Source organism: Pseudopodoces humilis, chromosome 8 (assembly GCF_049639895.1).
Source record: "Pseudopodoces humilis isolate 2021_Gansu_Grassland_sample_001 chromosome 8, ASM4963989v1, whole genome shotgun sequence".
Lineage (NCBI taxonomy): Eukaryota > Metazoa > Chordata > Aves > Passeriformes > Paridae > Pseudopodoces > Pseudopodoces humilis.
In genome coordinates, this window is record NC_142207.1 from 26,571,407 (window position 1) to 26,590,589 (window position 19,183).

Here is a 19,183-nt window from a genome sequence, read left to right on the forward strand (position 1 = left end):
GATGGATCTTGATTTTGCAGGTTTGTTCCTCTCTGTGCCATGAGCAAAGTGGAAATGCTGGAGCTCACATTCACTCATGCCACACTTCCATAACCAACACTGCCAGCTTTCCCTTCCCATTTGGCCCTGCTCCTGTGCCATGCCTCGTGAATACCAGTGCTCATTAGGGCTACTGTTTGTGCAGCCAGAGGATGAGAAGGGAAAAGAAGCTGTTCTCATTTAGAGTAAGCCAGGGAGAAAACAAAGTTGCAGGGTCTCTGTTCATGAAGCACCACATGTGAGAGGTGACACAGGAGAAGCAGTGAGCAGCCAGGGATAGAGATGGGAGGTGGAGACTGCTTTAGATGGCACTTGCCTCTAGAAGAATTTTTGGTAAAATGACAGCCAGTCAATCCTGATGATTCAACAGGACAAACACATTTCACAGAATGGGGATTTTCCAATCACGTATCTTATCTATATGGTGTGTGAACCAACAGTCCCATATAGAGATGAGCATGCTGGCTGATACAGACTCATGCACACAAATGCAGATGGTCTCTCTACCAGTGCAGGGTGCCTCTACTACTAGTACATGAAAGGAGCTGACTATTAGAAAACAGTAGGAATCCCAATTCTGAACCTCACACTTGGCAAAATATCTCAAGTTAGACATTGAAAGCCTCTAAGGAGCTTTGAAATCTTGGTCTAACACAGAGCCTCATTCCAGAGACTGTATAATATCATAAAACCTCCTGTGAAAAGCACTAATTATTTCATAGCTCTTTAAACTTCCTCATGATTTTTAAATAAGGGGTTTTTTTGCCTTCTATAGCACAAATCCTATTAATCATGGTATTAGTTATAATACCAGAGAAATTACGATAGTGCTATAACCCTCTAATGCAAAACCACAGGAAATGCATCTAGAGATTTCAGAGACATAAGTGTAAGGATAGCCTTCATTCACACTCTGAGAAACTGGACCCTGCCCTGGCTTTGAACCTTGTTAATTGGCCAAGTGTGGATATTTTTTTTCCCCAGTAATTCTTTTTACCCCCCACTCTCTATGAAAGAGAAATTCAGCATTCATTTAAATGGATTGGACTCATGTCTAAGAACTGGATGCACTTGTATGACTTTTTATCACACTCCTACTTACAAGCACAGAGGAAAACCCTACCAAACAGGAGTGTTTCTGCATGAAGTGGTTAAGCTGGAAAAATCTGACTTACACAGTCTAACAGCTATAAAGTAATTGTTCATGATTTTCATGAATTTAATTTTTTCTATACTTTCTCCTTTGAAAACCCATGTTTCAGAAACATTCTATGCATAAGAGTTAATCCTTGGGAGGAGATGTAAAAGGGCAGACAGAGAATCACAGAATCTGCTGAGTTGGAAGGGACCCAAAAGGATCATTGAGTGCATCTCCTGCCCCTGTACAGGACACCTCAAGAATTCCATCATGTGCCTGACAGTGTTGTCCAAACACTTCTTGAGCCCTGGCAGTCTTAGTGTTGTGATCACTTCCCTGGGGTGATGCCCAGCCATCCTTTGGTTGAGGAACCTTTTTGTTATATCCAACCTAAAACTCCCCTGACATAATTTCAGGCACATTCCCTTGGGTCCTGTCAGTGGTCACTACAGAGATCAGTGCCTGCCCCTCCTCTTCCCCTCACAGGGAAATTGTGACTTCCCTGTCACAACTCAATGAGGTCTCCCCTCAGTCTCCTCTTGTCCAGCTGAAGAGACCAAGTGATACCTACAGCAAGACCTGATATGAATGCATAGGCTGACCCTGCTGTTGAGTCAGTAACAGGGTCAGCACAAGCAGTCAGGAACGCACAGAACCTGTCAGTGCTACTGACTGCCTCAGTTCTACCAAACTGCTCCAGGAATGTGGCTCTGTGTTGCTATTTCCCCAGCAGAAAAAACAATTTAGGAAGCTCCCAAATATGTTGCTCTTACTCACTGCTACCTTTATTAAGTAATTTCACACTTTCCATTATGCCAAATCAGTCTCTGGAACCGCACCATAAACTGGATGATACAAAATGTGCCAAGTAAAAATGAAGAAGGATTTCTGACAAACCTCAGGGTCTTGCCATTTTCAAGGTAGTTCCGGAGCAGTATTAGAGCTCCTTTGTGAGAATGCGTTGTGCCGTATCCTACAGTAAGTAAAGGATTTTAAAAGAAGCAACAGAATTTGCAGTAACTGCACACCTTTTATGCCTTCTTCAATTTGATATCATTATAATTGTCTTTAAATTTTTGATGAGATGACAGACATCAAAGGGAAGTCATTTGATTTACTCCTGTGTCTGTAAGAAAGTTGCCAAATATAAAATGGGTTACAAAGTCTGCTATGAACTTGGCAGATTAGACCAAATTATTTCTGCTATTCACAGGACCTATGCTTCAGACTTCAAAATAAAGTAGGCTGGAACAATGGATTCTTTTTCTCTTCCATTTTAGGGTGTATTTTACTCACCGCCCAGATCTTCTCCAGCTGTTCACGAGTACCAGAAGTTGCTGCAAATATTGGCTGACCCTGGATCATTTCCACAAATATACAGCCTGCACTCCTGCAAGAAACCCAAGGAATTAACTCATTCACATAAATTATATATATAATATGATTGTTAGGATGGGCGGGGAGAGAGGCAGAGATATATGTTGGAATGGAAATTTAGAGATTCTGATTTGTAAATGCAGACATCTTGATAAAACAGGATGGGAACACACCAAAGATAAGTTACATTTACATGCCTCCAGGATTTCAGAAAAAAACCAGAAGGGGTCAAGGTTCCATGCAAATCTGTTCCCATCTTCTTTTTCTCATCAGCACCACCCACTAAAGAAAAACAATTCACTTTTTATCAGCAAGACAAGACAGGTTTCTTATCCTTGGAAAAGAAACCCACTAAGCACTATTTTTTTTCCAGTACCAAAAATTTGTTTCAGGTCTCTGTCCATTAATCCTGTTACAAACTGTGTCAAAAAAGGGTCATGGCAGAAGCCTGTGGAGTACAAGGTTACTTCCCATGAGAAAAAGGGTACAAAATTGGAGTACTTACAGTAGGAAAGATAAACAGGGAGGTACTACACACTTCATTGGCTTGAAGGATATATTAGATGCAGAAAGAACCCAGAGGCACTAACTACTATAGCCATTTTCCTTCAGAAGCTATTAGCTCTTCCTTGGAAAGCTGAAGGCAGGATTTCATAGCATAACAAACCTGGTCATAGCAGCAAGTTAAAGTATTCTTATTTTTATGTCATCCCCTGCTATGCACTTGCACCAAAACAAACCAGCCAGCTTAAAAGAAACCCCACACCTGCCAAATTGCTTCATTTTACTAAGGTGGATTAGTCCTCATGGCAGTAATGATGAAATAGTTGTGATCAAGGTAGACTTGCCTATTTGCAACTATTCCCATCTCTTACTGTATTTACTTTTTAATAATTTCCTTCAATTTTTTTTTGAGGTTTTCTGTCTTTTCACTAAGTCCCACCGCACCTTTTTGAGTTTCAGCCTCATTCTTCTTTGGTTATATCAAATTTGAGTTCTTTAAGCTTAACTCTTGAAAACTCAGCTTTGTCTTAAAAGTCTGAAAGTATTATTTTCGCTTGCTTAGCCATAACTGGTAATCTCTCCTGGTTATCTGTACTCCTGTGTTACCCCTTGCACTTTGTTTTTGCAATACTGTAGTTGTTTTTCCCACCTGGCTGTGGTCAGTTGAAACCCTGGCATGCAGCTCATCTGCGGTATTTATTTTGGTCATCCTTGCACACCAGGTGGTGCCAAGCCTGTTTGCAGATCCATATCTAACACTGTTTTCATAAACATCTCTGCTGCACTTACCCTTAGCTTCCTGTACCCTAGCCTTGGCAAATCTTGTGAGATGAGCTTTTTTGCTTGTCTAATATCCTCTTCCAGAGTCCAGGCATCATGAAACTTAATCCACAGCTTTTGCAACATAGAGTTTTTCTGGTGTTTCATAGCACTACCACATGATTAGACATTACTTCTGAGCCCACAGATAGATTCTACCAAGACCAGTGTCATACCAACACTGTTTTCACAGCTGATGTACATGCCCAAATGGCTCACCCTATTTTGCAACCACAGGGGTTGCTGTAATCGGCTGATTGTATTGCACAAGTTCAACTGTGTATGGTCAAAGCAATTTAGCTCCTCTTGATTTGTAGGGGGAAGAGAAACAGCTCTCTATGTGTTTGGAACAAGTGATGCTTATGCTCTACCAGTTTGCATTCTGATATCCTAGCTAGAAAGTCTGGCAAGAGCAGGAACTTTGGAAACTTATGCTAGTCATATTAGCCTTGCAGTAGAGTCCGCAGCTTTCCTTCTGAGTTACTCTGACAGCATTATGAGGATCTATCTGATAATGAGGATGAATCAAAAGCATTTACTTTTAAATGTTTCTAAATATTAGGCCTGGGGTTGTTCTGCTTTTCCCCTTTTCCTTCTTTCCCCTCTAATATTAATTTCTTAAGTCTTCTTACCCCTTCCAGTCTGTAAGTTTCTTAGAAGGTCTCAGTCCTGTATAACTGCCTTGGGAAGAGATAGGGCAGAGGGGAGGGGTCTTTTGGGAAGAGGCCTAGCTAGATATATTTTAGCAAGTGCTAATATGCACAGGAATCAAAACAGTGCCAGCTAAAATAGTAGGAAAAGTTACAGGGATATTCAGGGAGCATAAGCAGAGCTGATTCAGACAGTACAGTTGCATCCATCTGCAATCCCTCGGGAAAGTCTGAACACTGCACTTTGTCCTCAGTCTGCAGTGCTGCATCACACAGTGGAAAGGTTCTCATCAGGATTAAGATCTAAGATATCTCTGTGGCATCCCAGAGTTCCCTCTTCATGTTTGGGGGATTTTGTTGGCACTAGGTGATGGCGATTTTATATTTAACCAGAAATATAGCATTCCTCTTGCTCATCACCAAACCTGGTCTGTACAGTGGAGCCCTTAGCCAGTATCTCCCAGTTTGGCATAGTGGGGCACCATGAACCAGGTGGAGGAAAAGGCTGTAGTGAGCCTGGCAGGTCCATGTTAAATGACTGCATGTGAACTCCTATTCTACATGAATCTACTAGGGAAGATCACTGTGATTTTTTTTCCTCTCTCTTTTTTTTAATGGAAGACTATATAATGAAAGCCTGACTGAAAAGAAGACATCTTAAGGCACTCATGATGTTTGCAGCCACTAATGTGGCTGTGCATAAAGCACTTGGCGTTTTTTTAAAAAAAAGGGAAAAAACATCCTTCTGATATGCAGTGTAATCTCCCCAAAATCCTTTAATTGAATCTTCTAAAGTCCTGAAGAGATAGTGAGGGAGAAGGAGAGAGAAAAGAGATACAGAGAGATTAAAGCAGCTTTTCTAGTTAGTCCAAGAGCAACCAAGTCTCCTTCTATATCTCTTCATTTATTCAAGGCCTCATTCACTTCCCATGTGCCTCCCACTGACAGTATTGCTGCTCAAGCACACTATGCATGAATTGCCATAATGTTTTATTTTGTTATAATTGGTTTCTTTAAACCGAGGCTTTGACACCCACTGTCTCATGCCATTACCAAGGGCATTCTGACCTGCCTTCGTGTAAATTGCAGCATCCAAAAGACACAGGGTTTTTTTTCCTTTCTTCCCAACAGACAAGTAACATCTGTGTGAATTCACATTTATTTCCTAATAGACAAAAATTGAACTTAAATGCAGTGTACATCAAGATAATAAATGACTCTTGTTAGAGGAAGTTACTGAATAGAGCTCACTGAAATACTCCCTATTCTCTCAGCGTGACATCTTTCTTTAGGGCAAACACTTTGAACGTTGTTATTATAAGGAGGCGTTATAACAAAAGTGCCTATAGTGTGGATGTAGTTCAGTGGGACAGAGAGCACTATGCTGTTAGAGCTGGGATCTTTGTACACCACTCCTATCTTGCTATTCATTACACCAGAGCAGAGTTATGCAGTGGGGATGTTGGTTTTGCATAGGCAGAAATGACATGCTTTCTGTGCATAGCTGGCTTTGGACAGGGGTCAGCTTTCAGGGGAAAAAAGCAACAGGCTTATGCCTGATACAAACCCTCTAATCTGCTAGGCAGGCATCTTCTTCAAACTCAGCAGACATTTCTGAGAGACTGTCTGGAGGGAAAAAGGACAGGTAGTGGGGGAAGTAGACAGGACTATTTAGACTGGCTTAGCAGCTGGAGGCCATTAGAATTTAGCAAGGTTTTCCTCCTTAGAGAAGTCTTTAAATAATTAAATTAGCAGCAGTCCTAGGGAAGTAAACAATCTAAAAACTTCCGTTTCCCTGACCTACTCTCCAGACTTAGGTCACTGGAGTGTCTGATAAGCTGCAGACCTCTGGAGGGAGATACAGCCTGTGAAGACCTGGAGCTCTGCTGTTTGTAAGCTTAGCCAGCCCTCTTACACATTTTCCAGTCTGTTGCACTCCTAACTTTTCCCAGCCTTTGACTCTGCAGTAGTTAAGAACAAGTTCTGGTGGGACAGGTACAAGGAAAAGATTAACTGGTCTGAACAAAGGGTGAAGCAGCAATGCCATCTACAGATGTAAAATTGCCCAGAATAAGGATGGTCTCCTGCAACTTCATGAGCTGCATGCTGTCCATGAGCATGTCAGGACTGTGTTGCTGGAAGTGGGCTCAGGCTGGTGCAGAAGTGAGACAGAAGGTTGATGAACCTTACAGTTAGCCCAGCTACACATCCAGGCCAGCCCAAAAGGCCACTGGGACCCTGCAAAGCCTTCATCCTCTCCTGTTTTCTGCTACTCTCAGACACTCCTCTCTCTTCTATGAATTTGCAGCTTGTTTCCTTTGGATTCCCAAACACATCAAGAATTAGAGGTAGAGCTTATAAGGAAACAAGGCTTTAACAGACACAACCCTTCTCCTGAGTGAAATACAGACTGCATCTGAGACATGGTCTTTGAGAAGGACAAAATATCGCAGAAATTATTGAAATCTCAGACACCTTTCTATCTCCAGATTCATTGAGCAACCCTTTAATGCCACGTTTTGTTACCAAGGCCAAAGTAATTTGGCCTTGTCAAAGTAATTGATGGTGCAGTTGTGGATCCATTGTTTTTACACGAAGCCATTTCTGCAGAGTTACTACTGACTCAGCTGACTACTTAGATAAACTTACATTGAGCAAAAGTGTTCTGTTGCAAGACAAGAAAATGCTCCATACATGTTACCAGACAGGATACATATCTCTCATAAAAATTATCAGATGAGGTTTGTATCCATCCATAGCTGAGATGTAGTGACATCATTCCCAAAAGCTTCTATGAACCCTCTATGAGACTCCTACAGAACTCCACATTGCTCACACATTTTCTGCTCACAGGTGTTAATTCCTCTACTTACAACTGTATCTACTGTAACTTTGGCTGATTTAATTTAATTCAGATAAAAATTATTTTTCCCAAGGAGCCCCAGATGCTTTGATATTGGTCAGTACCAGATATCTATATCAGAAGAATAAGCTGCAGCTCCAAGCAACACATCAGGAGGACGGTACCAGAGTGTCACAACTTCAGAGGAGTATGTCTGTCTGGGGATGGACTGGGCACGAGCAAGGCCTGCAAAAAAACCCCAACAAACCAACAAAAAAAATGCTGTGTTAGGACAGTCCTTCTACCTGCACAGTGCATAGATGATAATAATTGGAAACAGGACATTATTTTCTCTTTAAACACAAGTAATCTCAATGCAGCTTACAAGCAATTGACAAAGAAAGTGTTTCTGGAATATACCCCTGGGGCAGATCAAATCAAGTAATAGGCTGTGTTTTGCAAGGCTTTATCATTTGAGACTGAAGCAGTTATCCCAAACCAATGCCAAGAAAGCTTTTTGGGTCACACATTGCTGTGGACTCTACACATTACATTATTTTCTGAGCAGAGAGGGATTGATTCTTTGTTCTCTTGAACTAGTTTTACATGGCAGTAATTGTTCTGACTTAAATGGCAGTAATTGTTCTGACTTAAAAGAGGTTAATCCCTGTACCTATCAGTATAAATATAAGAAAAGCTGAACTGACCACAGAAATAGTTTCCTGAAGTTCAAGGAAAGGTTATGCTTCTCTGCATTAATTGGCTGTGGATACAGATCTAGATGCATGCTACAGCTTTGGTCTGAGCAGATATACAGCTGTATCCAAACTGTGACTCACCAAAGTCGGCTAATTTGAGCTCACCGAGGCAACTGATGAGCAAGTTCTGGGGTTTCAGATCACGGTGAAGAATGTGTTGTTGGTGGATGTAAGCCAGGCCACGCAAAAGCTGGAACATGAAGAGCTGGCAAAAGCCAACAAAAAACTGAAATGATTTTGCGTGACTTTGCATTGATAAGTTAGCTCTGAACTTTAGGAGAACCCTGGAACAAGGCAGAGACAAAGCAAGTAAGAAACCAGTAAAAATCCCAAAAATGAGTAGAGCTGGCTGGCAGGAGAAAACTGTGGTGGGTTATGACTGTTCTACAGCTTTCTGAGGTTTTCAGGGTAGGATATTTGGCCAGGAGGGCAATTTAACTGCGGTCCGTAAATGCACATTTTGGAAATTCAACTTTTCTTTAGAAATGGACCGTTGATTGCAGGATCAAGGTCAGTTTGCCAAAACACAGACCCCAGCTTTCAGAACAGCAGCTGTGTTGATTGCAGTGTTCAAGACAAAGACACAAGGACACACAGCCAAAAAAAATGAAAGCCTAAGGAGCTGAAGGTTCGCCCCCTTGAGCCAGATGGCAGCAGCTGACTGAGTTCCATGGCCACTGCACGTCACCAGTGGAGCAGGGAACTGACTGACCTGGCAATGGGAACTGTTGGCTTCAAGCTGGGAGAAAACATGAAAACCTGATTTAAAAAACACAGCAAATCAGATATGATGAACAAAGCAAGCAAGCAAGAAGAAAACCAAGCAAGAAAGGAAGCCAAGAAGTAAATATCTAACTCCCACCATCATGGTAGTCTAAATAAGTCTGGTGTAAAATAAGTTGGGCTGAAACAAGGTATGAAGTTGGACAGTGGATAGAAACAAAACACAACAAAAGTAGTAAGACTTCACCAGAGAAAAGATATTTTTCACCAGAGTTTTAACCTGAAGAGGAGGAAAAACAGTGACACCCATAGGTCATTTCTGTACCAGAAAAGTATCCCTGTAACATTCTGCACACTTATATCATATTGCATAGGAATCACTCAGAAAAAACAAACAGCATTTGAAAGCAAAAATGAAGCAAGCTAGATTACCTTCCTGAAGGAGCAGTAAATAATTTTGCAGTTCAGTTCCTGCTGACAGTGAGGATTCTGGATAGGAAAGCAGAGCAGCTGGCTAGTGTTTACTCACAGAAATGCCAGTAAGTACATATTACAGCCATGTGCTCCACGTGCTTTATGAGCACGTCTGGTAGCAGAACCCTTGAGATCTGTGCCAAAACTACTACACTGCATCTCAGATATATCTGAGCTTTAAGGATGTTTAAAATGTGAGGCCCCAAAAAACTTCATTAGAATTGGTGTTGCTTAACAACTATCTGGAAAAAGATGTGAACAATGTGGCAACATTTGAAGATGACAGAAGTATTTAGATTAGTTGTGATAAGAAGTGTCAGTGAGGAACTTCAGAGAGATCTGACAAAGCCAGATGAATAGGTGGTTTGATAAGATACAAAGTTATTGTTGACAGCTGTAAGATAAATTAACTGTAGTTGCTCAGGAAAAGGACCCAGACATTAACTGAGGACATCTGCACAGAAACCTTAAGCCAGCATGCAGCAGCAGTCCTGAAAGTTAATTGAATGTGAAGATGTTTACAAAGGAGAGCAGGAGACTATTACATTATCAATCTATAAAGTAAGGGTACATGTTTGGCTGTGTTCAGATGCAATCAACCGATCCAAAAAGCTATGGGAGAAACAAAAGGGACTTAAATGACTGCAAATATGAAAATAGTTCCAAATGAGAAGAGAGATGTGAGTGTTTTTAATTAGAGAGATGAATAATGTGTTGTAACAATAAGAGAATAAAAATTTGTGTAGAGATAGGTTTCCTTGCCACAAGATGTCATTGTTCACAAAAGCTGAATGTCCACTTGCAGGCTCAGAAAATAGGAAGAGAGGCTAACTGAAAAAAGGTTTGAGACTGAGAGGGAGCTTGTTATATCATCAAAGGCAGATTTTCTCCAACATTTTTGTCATGTATGTAACAAATAAATATTAGTAAGTAATTTACAGTGACCATACATAGTGGAAAATAACTCTTCCTCATTCCTTAAGGGATATGAGTCTCCTAAAGAACTCACCATAACATTGTACGAATGGAGTCCTCCAGGATGCTGGCCCATGTACTGTGCTAGATCTGTGTGCTAAATAAAAGAGAAGAACTTGAGGCAAAGCTGCTGCTGTAAAATTCTTCTACCAACAATGCCTCTTCTGTAAATGGAAAAATATGCAACTGCTACAAGGGTGCCTATTTCACCTGGGTGAAGATCTGGTCTGATGCAGCCCATAAGCATGTGCTTAAGTTCTGGGTCACATCAGGAGCCTGGCTGACCTGTTATCTCACCCAGCATTTATGACCTACAGCTGCTGCTTAACAGAATTCATACTTGTGCCAGAACTAATCATAAAGCTGCAACAAGAGGATATAGATGCTGTATTTTCTTTATAATTTGGTTGACTATCTGCAAAAGCAAGAGAACTAGCAAGATTCATGTGGAGAATTTTATTGGTATCCTGGTCTCCCCATGAGAGCAACTCACAGCTTGGTCATAGTAATCCACTGGGGTCAGTGCCAAATCTGACCCCAGCTGGGTTGTGAGCTCATATCATTATTTCCTATCCTTGCTGTGGCTCAAAAACAGTACTTTTATTGTGTTGGCAAGGCAGAAATGGAGGTAAATAATGTCTGCCACCCCAGTGGACACAAGACATGGAATTATTTTTGCATACAGCTGTCGCATATACAGAAAGAAAAGAGTAAGACTGTGTGGCTGGAAAGCAGGAGATCAAGAAGGAAAATCAATCACTGCACTAAAGCATTACAGACTTTGTAGATGTCTCACAGTGCAGTAAATTCAATCTGCAGCCACTTCCCAGTACTTCTCAGTACTAGCTCCACAGGAAGCTAGAAAAACATCAACTCACCATGTACTCAAAGACAAATGTTAGTGTCTCCTTAGTCTGGATAATGTCATGAAGCAGAACAATGTTGGCATGTTTCAAACGTTTGAGAAGAGAAGCTGGGAAAACACAAAAGGAAGATCGACTTTACTGCTGCTGGAAGTGGAAGGAGATCATGCACAAAACAAAGCAGCGGAAATAAAAAGCTGGGGAATAATAGTCCAGACTTGGCAGTTCTGTAAGAAGTGGAAGCTACTGAGCCTGAAGGAGGATAGAACAACTCCGCAGAGAAGCAAGAATTAGTGCTCCAGGCTTGGCAGGAACCCAACCATCCATCTCTCAGAGGTGGGATCTTGCCTTTGTCAGAAATAGCAATTCACAGTTCCCAGGTGTCAGCTTATAAGTTGAGGAGAAGTAATTTCTTCAAGGTGAATGCTGAGAGGCAGGACCTGAGCGCTCCCAGAGCCAGAACGCAGCAGCCTCCAGTCTGTCACTGAGTTTCTCATCCTTCTCCCATCCATCTCCTGGTGTGTGCCCTCAGCAGGGCCCTTACAAGAGACTTCTGGAACAAACTGAGTTTCTACCAGTTTTCAGCTTCACAACAACAACAATAGTGCAAAAATTGGCAGAAAGAAATCACTGTAGATATAAGCTAAATTCTGAGTTTAGTTCTGTGCATATTGGTTACTGTCTCTGGTTAAAAACTCTAAGAACAGAGATGGTGAAGTTACTGAGTGAATAGTAATTTGTTTGTATTTATAAAACTTAAGCAAGCTTTTCTTTCAGCCTAACTATCCAAAAGCATCATTTCAACTGTGTGTCCCTGGTCCTTAGGTCCTGACATGCCTTTGCTAAGCCTTGGCACATCCAGGGTGTGGTGATGCAGGGGGCAGCACATGGAAGAGTCTCTGGGCCGATGCAGACCACAGAGCACTGACTTATGGTAAGACAAAAGCTGCAGCCTTCTGAGCCTTTTGGCTGTGCATTGGTTTTGCTGTGTTAGAGCAGGCTCCAGCCAGCACGCTCATGAAAGGAGCTTCTCAGCAGAAACTTCATGGGGGAACAGTGTGCATAGCTTAATCATTTGCTACCTTAGGTGTGAGACAATACAGCAGTAATTCTGTACAGAGGAGGAATGTGGGGGGAGAGGTGAAGCTGGGATTACTTTGCCTGTAGGTCACTGGCACAACTGAAGAATCTCACCCAGCTGTTCACAGACAGGGAACACAGACTACACAGAGAGAAGCCCCAAAGCCCTAAAAAAACAGATGTCCCTGACTCGAGATTTTAGTTCCGCTTCTGACATAGCAGAATAGCCTTAGAGCTGTTCCAGACCCACTTTTTGCTGCTGATTAAAACCAAATTAGTTTACTGTCAGATCACGCAGTGCTACAAATTTCATTCAAATAAGGCATGGGCGTACAATCTTGTTTCAGCTGAATTAGCTAAAGCACACAATACAAAGCATGGGCCAGCTGTGGGAGGCAGAGTTTTAGTCACACTTAAAAGCTGCTTTTTTGTTTTTCAAACAGTCTGAAAAAGAGATTCGAAGAGTTTCATGCTGGCAAAGCAAATTTATACTGGATTAGCACTTTGCCTTTTGCAACCGTAACAATTTCACCTGGTTCTAAAAGCCCTGCTGCCAGTTACACTGTATATGACACAGCTGTGGTCTGTGTCAGCTCTGAGACCACTGAGCAGTAAGGGTTGCCTGATTCAGCACAACTACTGGAAACAGCAGATTGCAAAGCAGCTCTTGCACAGAGCTTGGTGTTGCTGCAGCTAAACTGCTTCTGCCATTGACACCACTCCATTTAGCTACCACCAGTATGTTCCCAGCACTGGGGACATCAGTTTCTCCACACTGCACCTAATTGCCTACGAACCTAGTAGAAGTGCTTTGGCTAGAGCCCATCTGCTACAGAACACGATAACCTGACTGTGATACCTCAAAAATTCCATATGACCGGAGCTATTGCTCCAGAGGGGCAGCACAGAGGGTCCACAGTAAAATGGAGGATTCAGCGCCTGTGCCTCAATCAGGCTTCTGGGAAAGGCTCCTCACTTTGTTGCTTCTACAACCTCCTGCTGGGGTGTCAGGTGCTGCTGCCAGAACCGAGCTTTAAACGCATTTTGTCTCTGCGGGGCTTCCTGGGGTGAAGCGTCTCTTTGTCAGGGGAGTGCATTCCTCAGGGTAGCAGAGAATGCGCCGCGTTAATAAATCTTGTGCTTTGTTTTTGCTACTGACTTACATTGTAAATTTGAGGTGTCAGATGCTGCAAAGCTCAGCAGTACACAAAAGCAGACCCTTCATAGGAGCACCCTTGTTTTCTCCCATAATGAATGAAGTTAAGACTCTCAGCCTGTCCAGCAGAGCATGTTAAAGGGGTGCTGATCTTTAGCGCATCATTAGTTCAATGCAGATAAAGCTTTTAAGGCTTATTTTAACTGGTGGGCTACAAGCGTAAATGCAGAGCAAAAGCACCACAGCAAACGAGTGTACAGGAAACTGTAACACAAGCCATTTTGCAAGTAAGAATATTTAGGTGTGTCTCCGCTTTCACACAGAATTAGACTAAGGACTTTGTAAACTTTCTTGTCTTAATTACAGTTATAAACCTGGAGTGGATTCAGTGACCTCTCTTTTTATTCTGAGTTGACTGCTATGAGAGTCCTTCTGTGCTAGTGCTGCTCTGTGAAAGCTGGCACATCTGGTCTCTGACTCTCCATCCCCACGACAGGATTAACCCTAGTTGCACAAATGCAGTTAGAACTAAAAAAACGCTCTATGTGTGTCATCCTACATTGACAGCTTCCTCTAATACCACAAAACAGACTGGCACAACAGTTGCATATATCTGTGTATGGAAGAAAACAGATTGTGGTCTTCTTGGGGTTGTACAGCAGATGAAAATAGAAGCCCAAATCAACCAGGCTTGTGCACTTAAGTCTGTAGGGAAATGTAAATACTTTTAGCCAAAATCAAGCACTTGCACAAAAACATGTCTTTCTCCAAGAAATTGAGAAATCTGCAGACGTTCTGCCCAGTGCTCTACAAAGTCGACTGGTAAGAAATTCTCACTGGACTGAAATGACGGATGTTATTAAACATTAAATGTTATAAATTTTATTGAAAGTATCTCTCTTCAGGCTGGGATCTGTGATGCTCCAGGTATCAGCTAGGAAAGCGTCATGGTTATAGTAACAAGTCCACGACTGCCCAATGCAGCAGTGGCAAAAGCTGTGTAGTTCCTAGAGGGAAGAAGGAGGCAGCAAGCAGAAGGTACAAGAAGGCCCTGACACTGCTAAGAAGAACATGCTCTGGCTGCAGCTGGCACTTTCCTTATCACAGGCATGGATGCATCTGTCACAAGTGCATAAATCAGAAGTTCCTCTTCTGTCCATTGCATGCCTCTCCAGCCCAGCGTAAAGACATCCTCCATGAGAGGATAAAGAAACTGAGAATTTTGGGAGAAGGGCAGCTGGCACATTGAATAAGCAAGAAAGGATGGAGGGAGACATCATGGAGCTTTTCCAGTTTAAAACAAATGCTGTTTGAGAGTGATGTTCCTCTAGGTCTTACCTTCCCGAATGGCTGTAAAGGGCACTCCCTCCTCTGCCTCCAGCTTGATCACTTTCAGTGCCACCAACTGGCTGTTGATCCTGTCAGGTCACAGTAGAAGGTCACATGAAGCTTCTCAGTGCTTGGCGTGATAACACGAACAGTCTCCCAAGCAAACACCCAAGCAAAATTTCTAGGGCTTGCTGACTTACTCAGGCCAAGTTCAGAAGGGAATTACAAACCTCCTCCACCTTGTGTTGATTAGCAGTGAGCTGGGAGCCAGCCGACCTGGCTAGAGAAGCACTGTGCTGATGTCCAGGTATTGCTAGAGCATGGCTTCGAGCATTCACCCCACTCCACCTTCTGACAGCTTTCCTGCCCCTGTGTGATGGCAACATGACCTCATGCCCAATTTTTCAATGATGCAGAGATCCCTCGCTTCAAGGAAAACCTTTGCTCCCTCCCTGGTTCAGCCAGACAATCTCCTGGCACACTGCTGTGGATCAAAGAGTCTTTGTGGTGCCTCCATGGCTGCAGTAGAGGAGTTCCCTGAAAAATTGGGATGGGGCTTTGCAAATATCTTGGTTAAAGGCAAAATTCCACTTTTGATTTGCCTTTATCTTCCATAGGAGGTGTTTCCAGCTAGCACTGGGAAGACAATATTGCTCACCTGCTGATCCCCTTGTACACAGTTGCACAGGATCCTTCACACAGCTTTTCTAGATGTACATAGGATGTGGCAGCTCCAAATGGGATGCCTTGTCTCTGCTTCATGGAGAAATTGGTATGTATTTTAGATTGATGAGTAAAACAAGAAGCTATTAGCAGGTCATTCAGTAATTAAGTACTGATTCATGGCTGGAATAACCATCAAATAAAATATCTCCTGTCTGGCTCTGTGGATGCTGCATCTCACCCATTTGAACCTCTCCACAACATCCTGCTCCTGGAAAGAATCAGTGTGTCCTGTAGAAAGAGTCACTGTGCCCTGTACCTCCAGCTCTGGAGGATGTGGAGCTGCAGGGGCTGCAGAGAGGGTAGAGAAAGGGATGCTCTGGTTACATTTAACAGCTAGCATAGGAAAAGGGGACAAACTGTGTCACTGGCAAACTACCGTTCCACTGAGGAGTTGCTTTTCTTTCTCCTTTGAGAAATACACATCATTTTCATCTCTCTCTCTACCAGTCATAGATCTCCACTACTGTCTGTAAGGGGAGCAACTGTCTGTGTGTTCCTGTGTTGGTAAAAGGTACTCAGAACACACAAAGATAAAACTGCCTTAACTGCAGAGGGTACTTCTAACAGCATCATTCTAAATGCATGTCATTCCCCCTTACCCTTGAATTATTCATCTTTAAATAACCTGTTTGGGCAGGGACCAAAACCAAATGCAGAAGTGAAATCTCAGGAAGTTTACATGTATGTATTCTCCCCCTTAATCCCTCACCTCCTTCCTCAGCACTGTATAATTTACATAGCCTGTTAATTTGGCCCATACAGCATAACACTGCTGTATACTACACAGCTATAAAAAAGGCAACAATGAATGGCAAGTAGGCTTCAAGCTCCTCCTGAGCAGCTGTATCAAATGGATTATAATGTGACAACACAGGATTTGCAATCTGTGGTGTGCTGCCTCCTCCAGAACTGTAGGTAGTTGGCTGCCTCCCTGTTTTACAATCTCTCATTGGCATAGAACTCACTGGAATGCAATCTTATCTCGCTGCTCATCACATCAAAGGCATTTATTGTCATCTAAGGTACAGATTACTCTTTCAGCAGCTTCACAAGCCTGAAGCTGCAAAGTTTGATGCTGTCTGGTTAGAAGCAAATGTGACAGCTTTGCACTCCCACAAGTGGAAGCACCCAGGCTTAGCCTATCTCAATGCAGAAGCATCACAATGTGGTATTAAATACCTCTGCTGTAGTCACTGCTTCCATGTGCTGAAGGCCTTGAATTTGTTGGGAGTCCCTTCTCTCTGAACAGCAGCTGGTGCATCCTGGTCTGACAGCACTTACACACAGGATGTCTCCCATGTTGTCCTGTTTAAATTAAACTGTATCTCTTTTTTTCTCCTTGCTCCTCCTCATCCCTCTGTGTCTGTAATAACAGCTCATATGACTCGCATGAGGTCTCTGCCTCAAACAGTCTTGTGATTTCTACAGTTTCTCTTTGAAAGTCCAAGTGCACCCCTGGAGCAGCTGCATTGATTTCAGTTCCTTTGATACACGCCCTCCAAAAACAGCCAACATTTTTCATACCTGAAGATGGAGAATTAATAAATCCAAACTTTCTGCTTTCTACACATTTCTTTCAGTTAAGCAACTCTCAGTGTAGTAAGTTGGATAATGAAGGGATAGGTTTCACACAGGAACAGGTCTTGACTTCCCTCCCTGCCTGTAACTGTTCTAAGCTTCAGACTTCAGCTCTCAGGTGAGCTTTCTGAGCACTGTGGCTGAGCTGTGCTTTCTGCAGGAGCTGTACACTGACTGTCCTTGCTCTGCCATTTACATCAGCACAGGGACCTGTCTGCCCCTGCTGGATTACGTGTCTAAGGGATGTGATGAGTTGTAGCTGATAGAAAACACTCTTGTCCATACGTCAGAATAACCAGAGCAAACTGATTAATCCCGCCTGCTGTAGAGCAGGCAACACACAGTGGATTTACCCTGGATGTGGACAGACAACAGTCCCCTTCTTTCAGTCCTCCATGAGCAGGACTCACTGTGCAGCTTCCTAGGACTGACACCCAACCCACACACAGAAAATGACAAGGGCTGAGGGAGCAGATATCATCCTGCGGTATTTTTGTGCTGACCCATTAGGTCCTTCAGTTTCATTTGAATGCATCACATAAATTCTTCCCTTTGCTTCACTGTCTTGATGTCCAAGAATAATACTCCTTCCTTGAGCAAAAGGATTTCTTTAAAGCAAAAATGTCTTGGGAAGGCAGGAACAATTTCTGTGTCTGTTGCAACAAAACCACCCAGGCCTTTGCATGGCAAGAAGGAGTTAACATACCTGGAAGGCTTGATTTCCTTCATGTGACTTTCTTTTGCACTCCCTTTAGCCATAATTTGCTAAATGGCTATCATCATGGACTTTGGTCTTCTCTTTATTTCCCAAGTATTCCTTGAGCCAGTAGGAAACAGCAGCAATTTAGATGTGCTGTCCAGGTATGAGAAAGGTTGTCTAGATGCAACACACTCAGTAACAAACTGGTTATGTAGTCTTTTATTGTGGAAAACAGTTTTTAGTGTTATGACTAAATAGTACTTGCATTTTAAAAGACTGGAAAGATAAATGCACAAAAAGTAGACAATATAAAATATACACGTAAATTCATAAAAAGATTGTAAATTTTAATCTTGTGTACTTTTTGTGCCAGGGAGTAGAAGGGAAATACTGTCACAAAGAGAAGTAATCCAACTTCTGCCAGGTAGCCAGAGCTGATAAATGAAGAAAGCATGCTTATAGCTGGTGATTGTCATTATTGAAAAAAATATATGGACTAATCATTACAGTTAGTGGAGGAAATACTCTAACAGAGATGTTTAATAGCTATCTTTAGAAAATATAAGAATTTATAAAGAAGAGCCTATACTGGAATCATGGCTTTTAAATGCAAGTTTCAGGCAACATAAGAAATAGTCGACTATGAGGTGACATAGCATTAAAAGTACATTTTACAAAACTTGTTTAAATAGAAACATAGGTATATACCCATGTAGGGATATATATATATATATATATATAAAAATATATATAGTGTGTGTGTATATACATATTGTGTATTTATACGTACATATGGTGTATTTATATACACATATTTTAAATGTATTCTGTGAAATCTATGCCTGTAGAACAACTCACACAGACGCGTGTGCGTGACTCGCACAAACACCTGCACCTGTGGCATCGCACCCATTCAGAGCAGGCTGCTCCTGGGGAGAAGCTCCACACCGGGCCCTGCGGAAGGCGTGGCGCAGCTCCGCTCCCCGTTAAAGCAGCAGCAGCTGACGGGAGGGTCTGGGGAGCAGGAAGGGCCGGGCTGGCGCTGTCACTGATCCCGCACGGGCCGGCCCGGTGCTCCTTACCAGCGCCTTGAGTACCGCCTAACGCACGCCCACGTCTCGCTCCCGTCTCCGCCTGTTTTGTCCCGGGTAGGGACCCGTCGGCGCTCGCGCGGCGTAGGCCCCGCCTCCTGCGCGTCCCGCGCCCCGGCGTGAGTCAGCCGGGCGGCGCGAGGGGCCGCGGGCAGCGCGCGGTTGGAGGCGGGGCAGCGGGGACAGGGGCGGGGCGCGGGGGGGGGGGCGCGCGGGGTCGCGCGGGGGCCCGCGGGGGAAGGGCGAGCCGCGCCTGAGGGCGGTGGCGCTTCCCGCGCCTCCCGCACCTGCGCTGCGGGACCGGAGAGCCGGGCGCCACCGGGGACACGGGACAGGCCCCGCGCCGCCCCCGGCTGCGCCT

At 43.2% G+C, this 19,183-nt stretch overlaps 1 protein-coding gene across 1 annotated transcript in view; it reads right to left on the minus strand.

Annotated features, from left to right (window-relative positions):
• CDK15 (cyclin dependent kinase 15) overlaps window positions 1-16,752 on the minus strand; it is a 39,569-nt gene extending 22,817 nt beyond the window's left edge. Inside the window, exons 1-9 of the mRNA XM_014249155.2 lie at window positions 16,633-16,752; window positions 15,632-15,769; window positions 15,386-15,480; window positions 14,737-14,816; window positions 11,178-11,272; window positions 10,334-10,396; window positions 8,209-8,332; window positions 7,495-7,615; window positions 2,474-2,567 (exon numbers count right to left, since the gene is read on the minus strand). Of these exons, the coding sequence (XP_014104630.2) occupies window positions 2,474-2,567; window positions 7,495-7,615; window positions 8,209-8,332; window positions 10,334-10,396; window positions 11,178-11,272; window positions 14,737-14,816; window positions 15,386-15,480; window positions 15,632-15,769; window positions 16,633-16,752 (930 nt within the window). The remainder of the gene's footprint in view (window positions 1-2,473; window positions 2,568-7,494; window positions 7,616-8,208; window positions 8,333-10,333; window positions 10,397-11,177; window positions 11,273-14,736; window positions 14,817-15,385; window positions 15,481-15,631; window positions 15,770-16,632) is intronic.
• Between the last annotated feature and the right edge of the window lie 2,431 nt (window positions 16,753-19,183).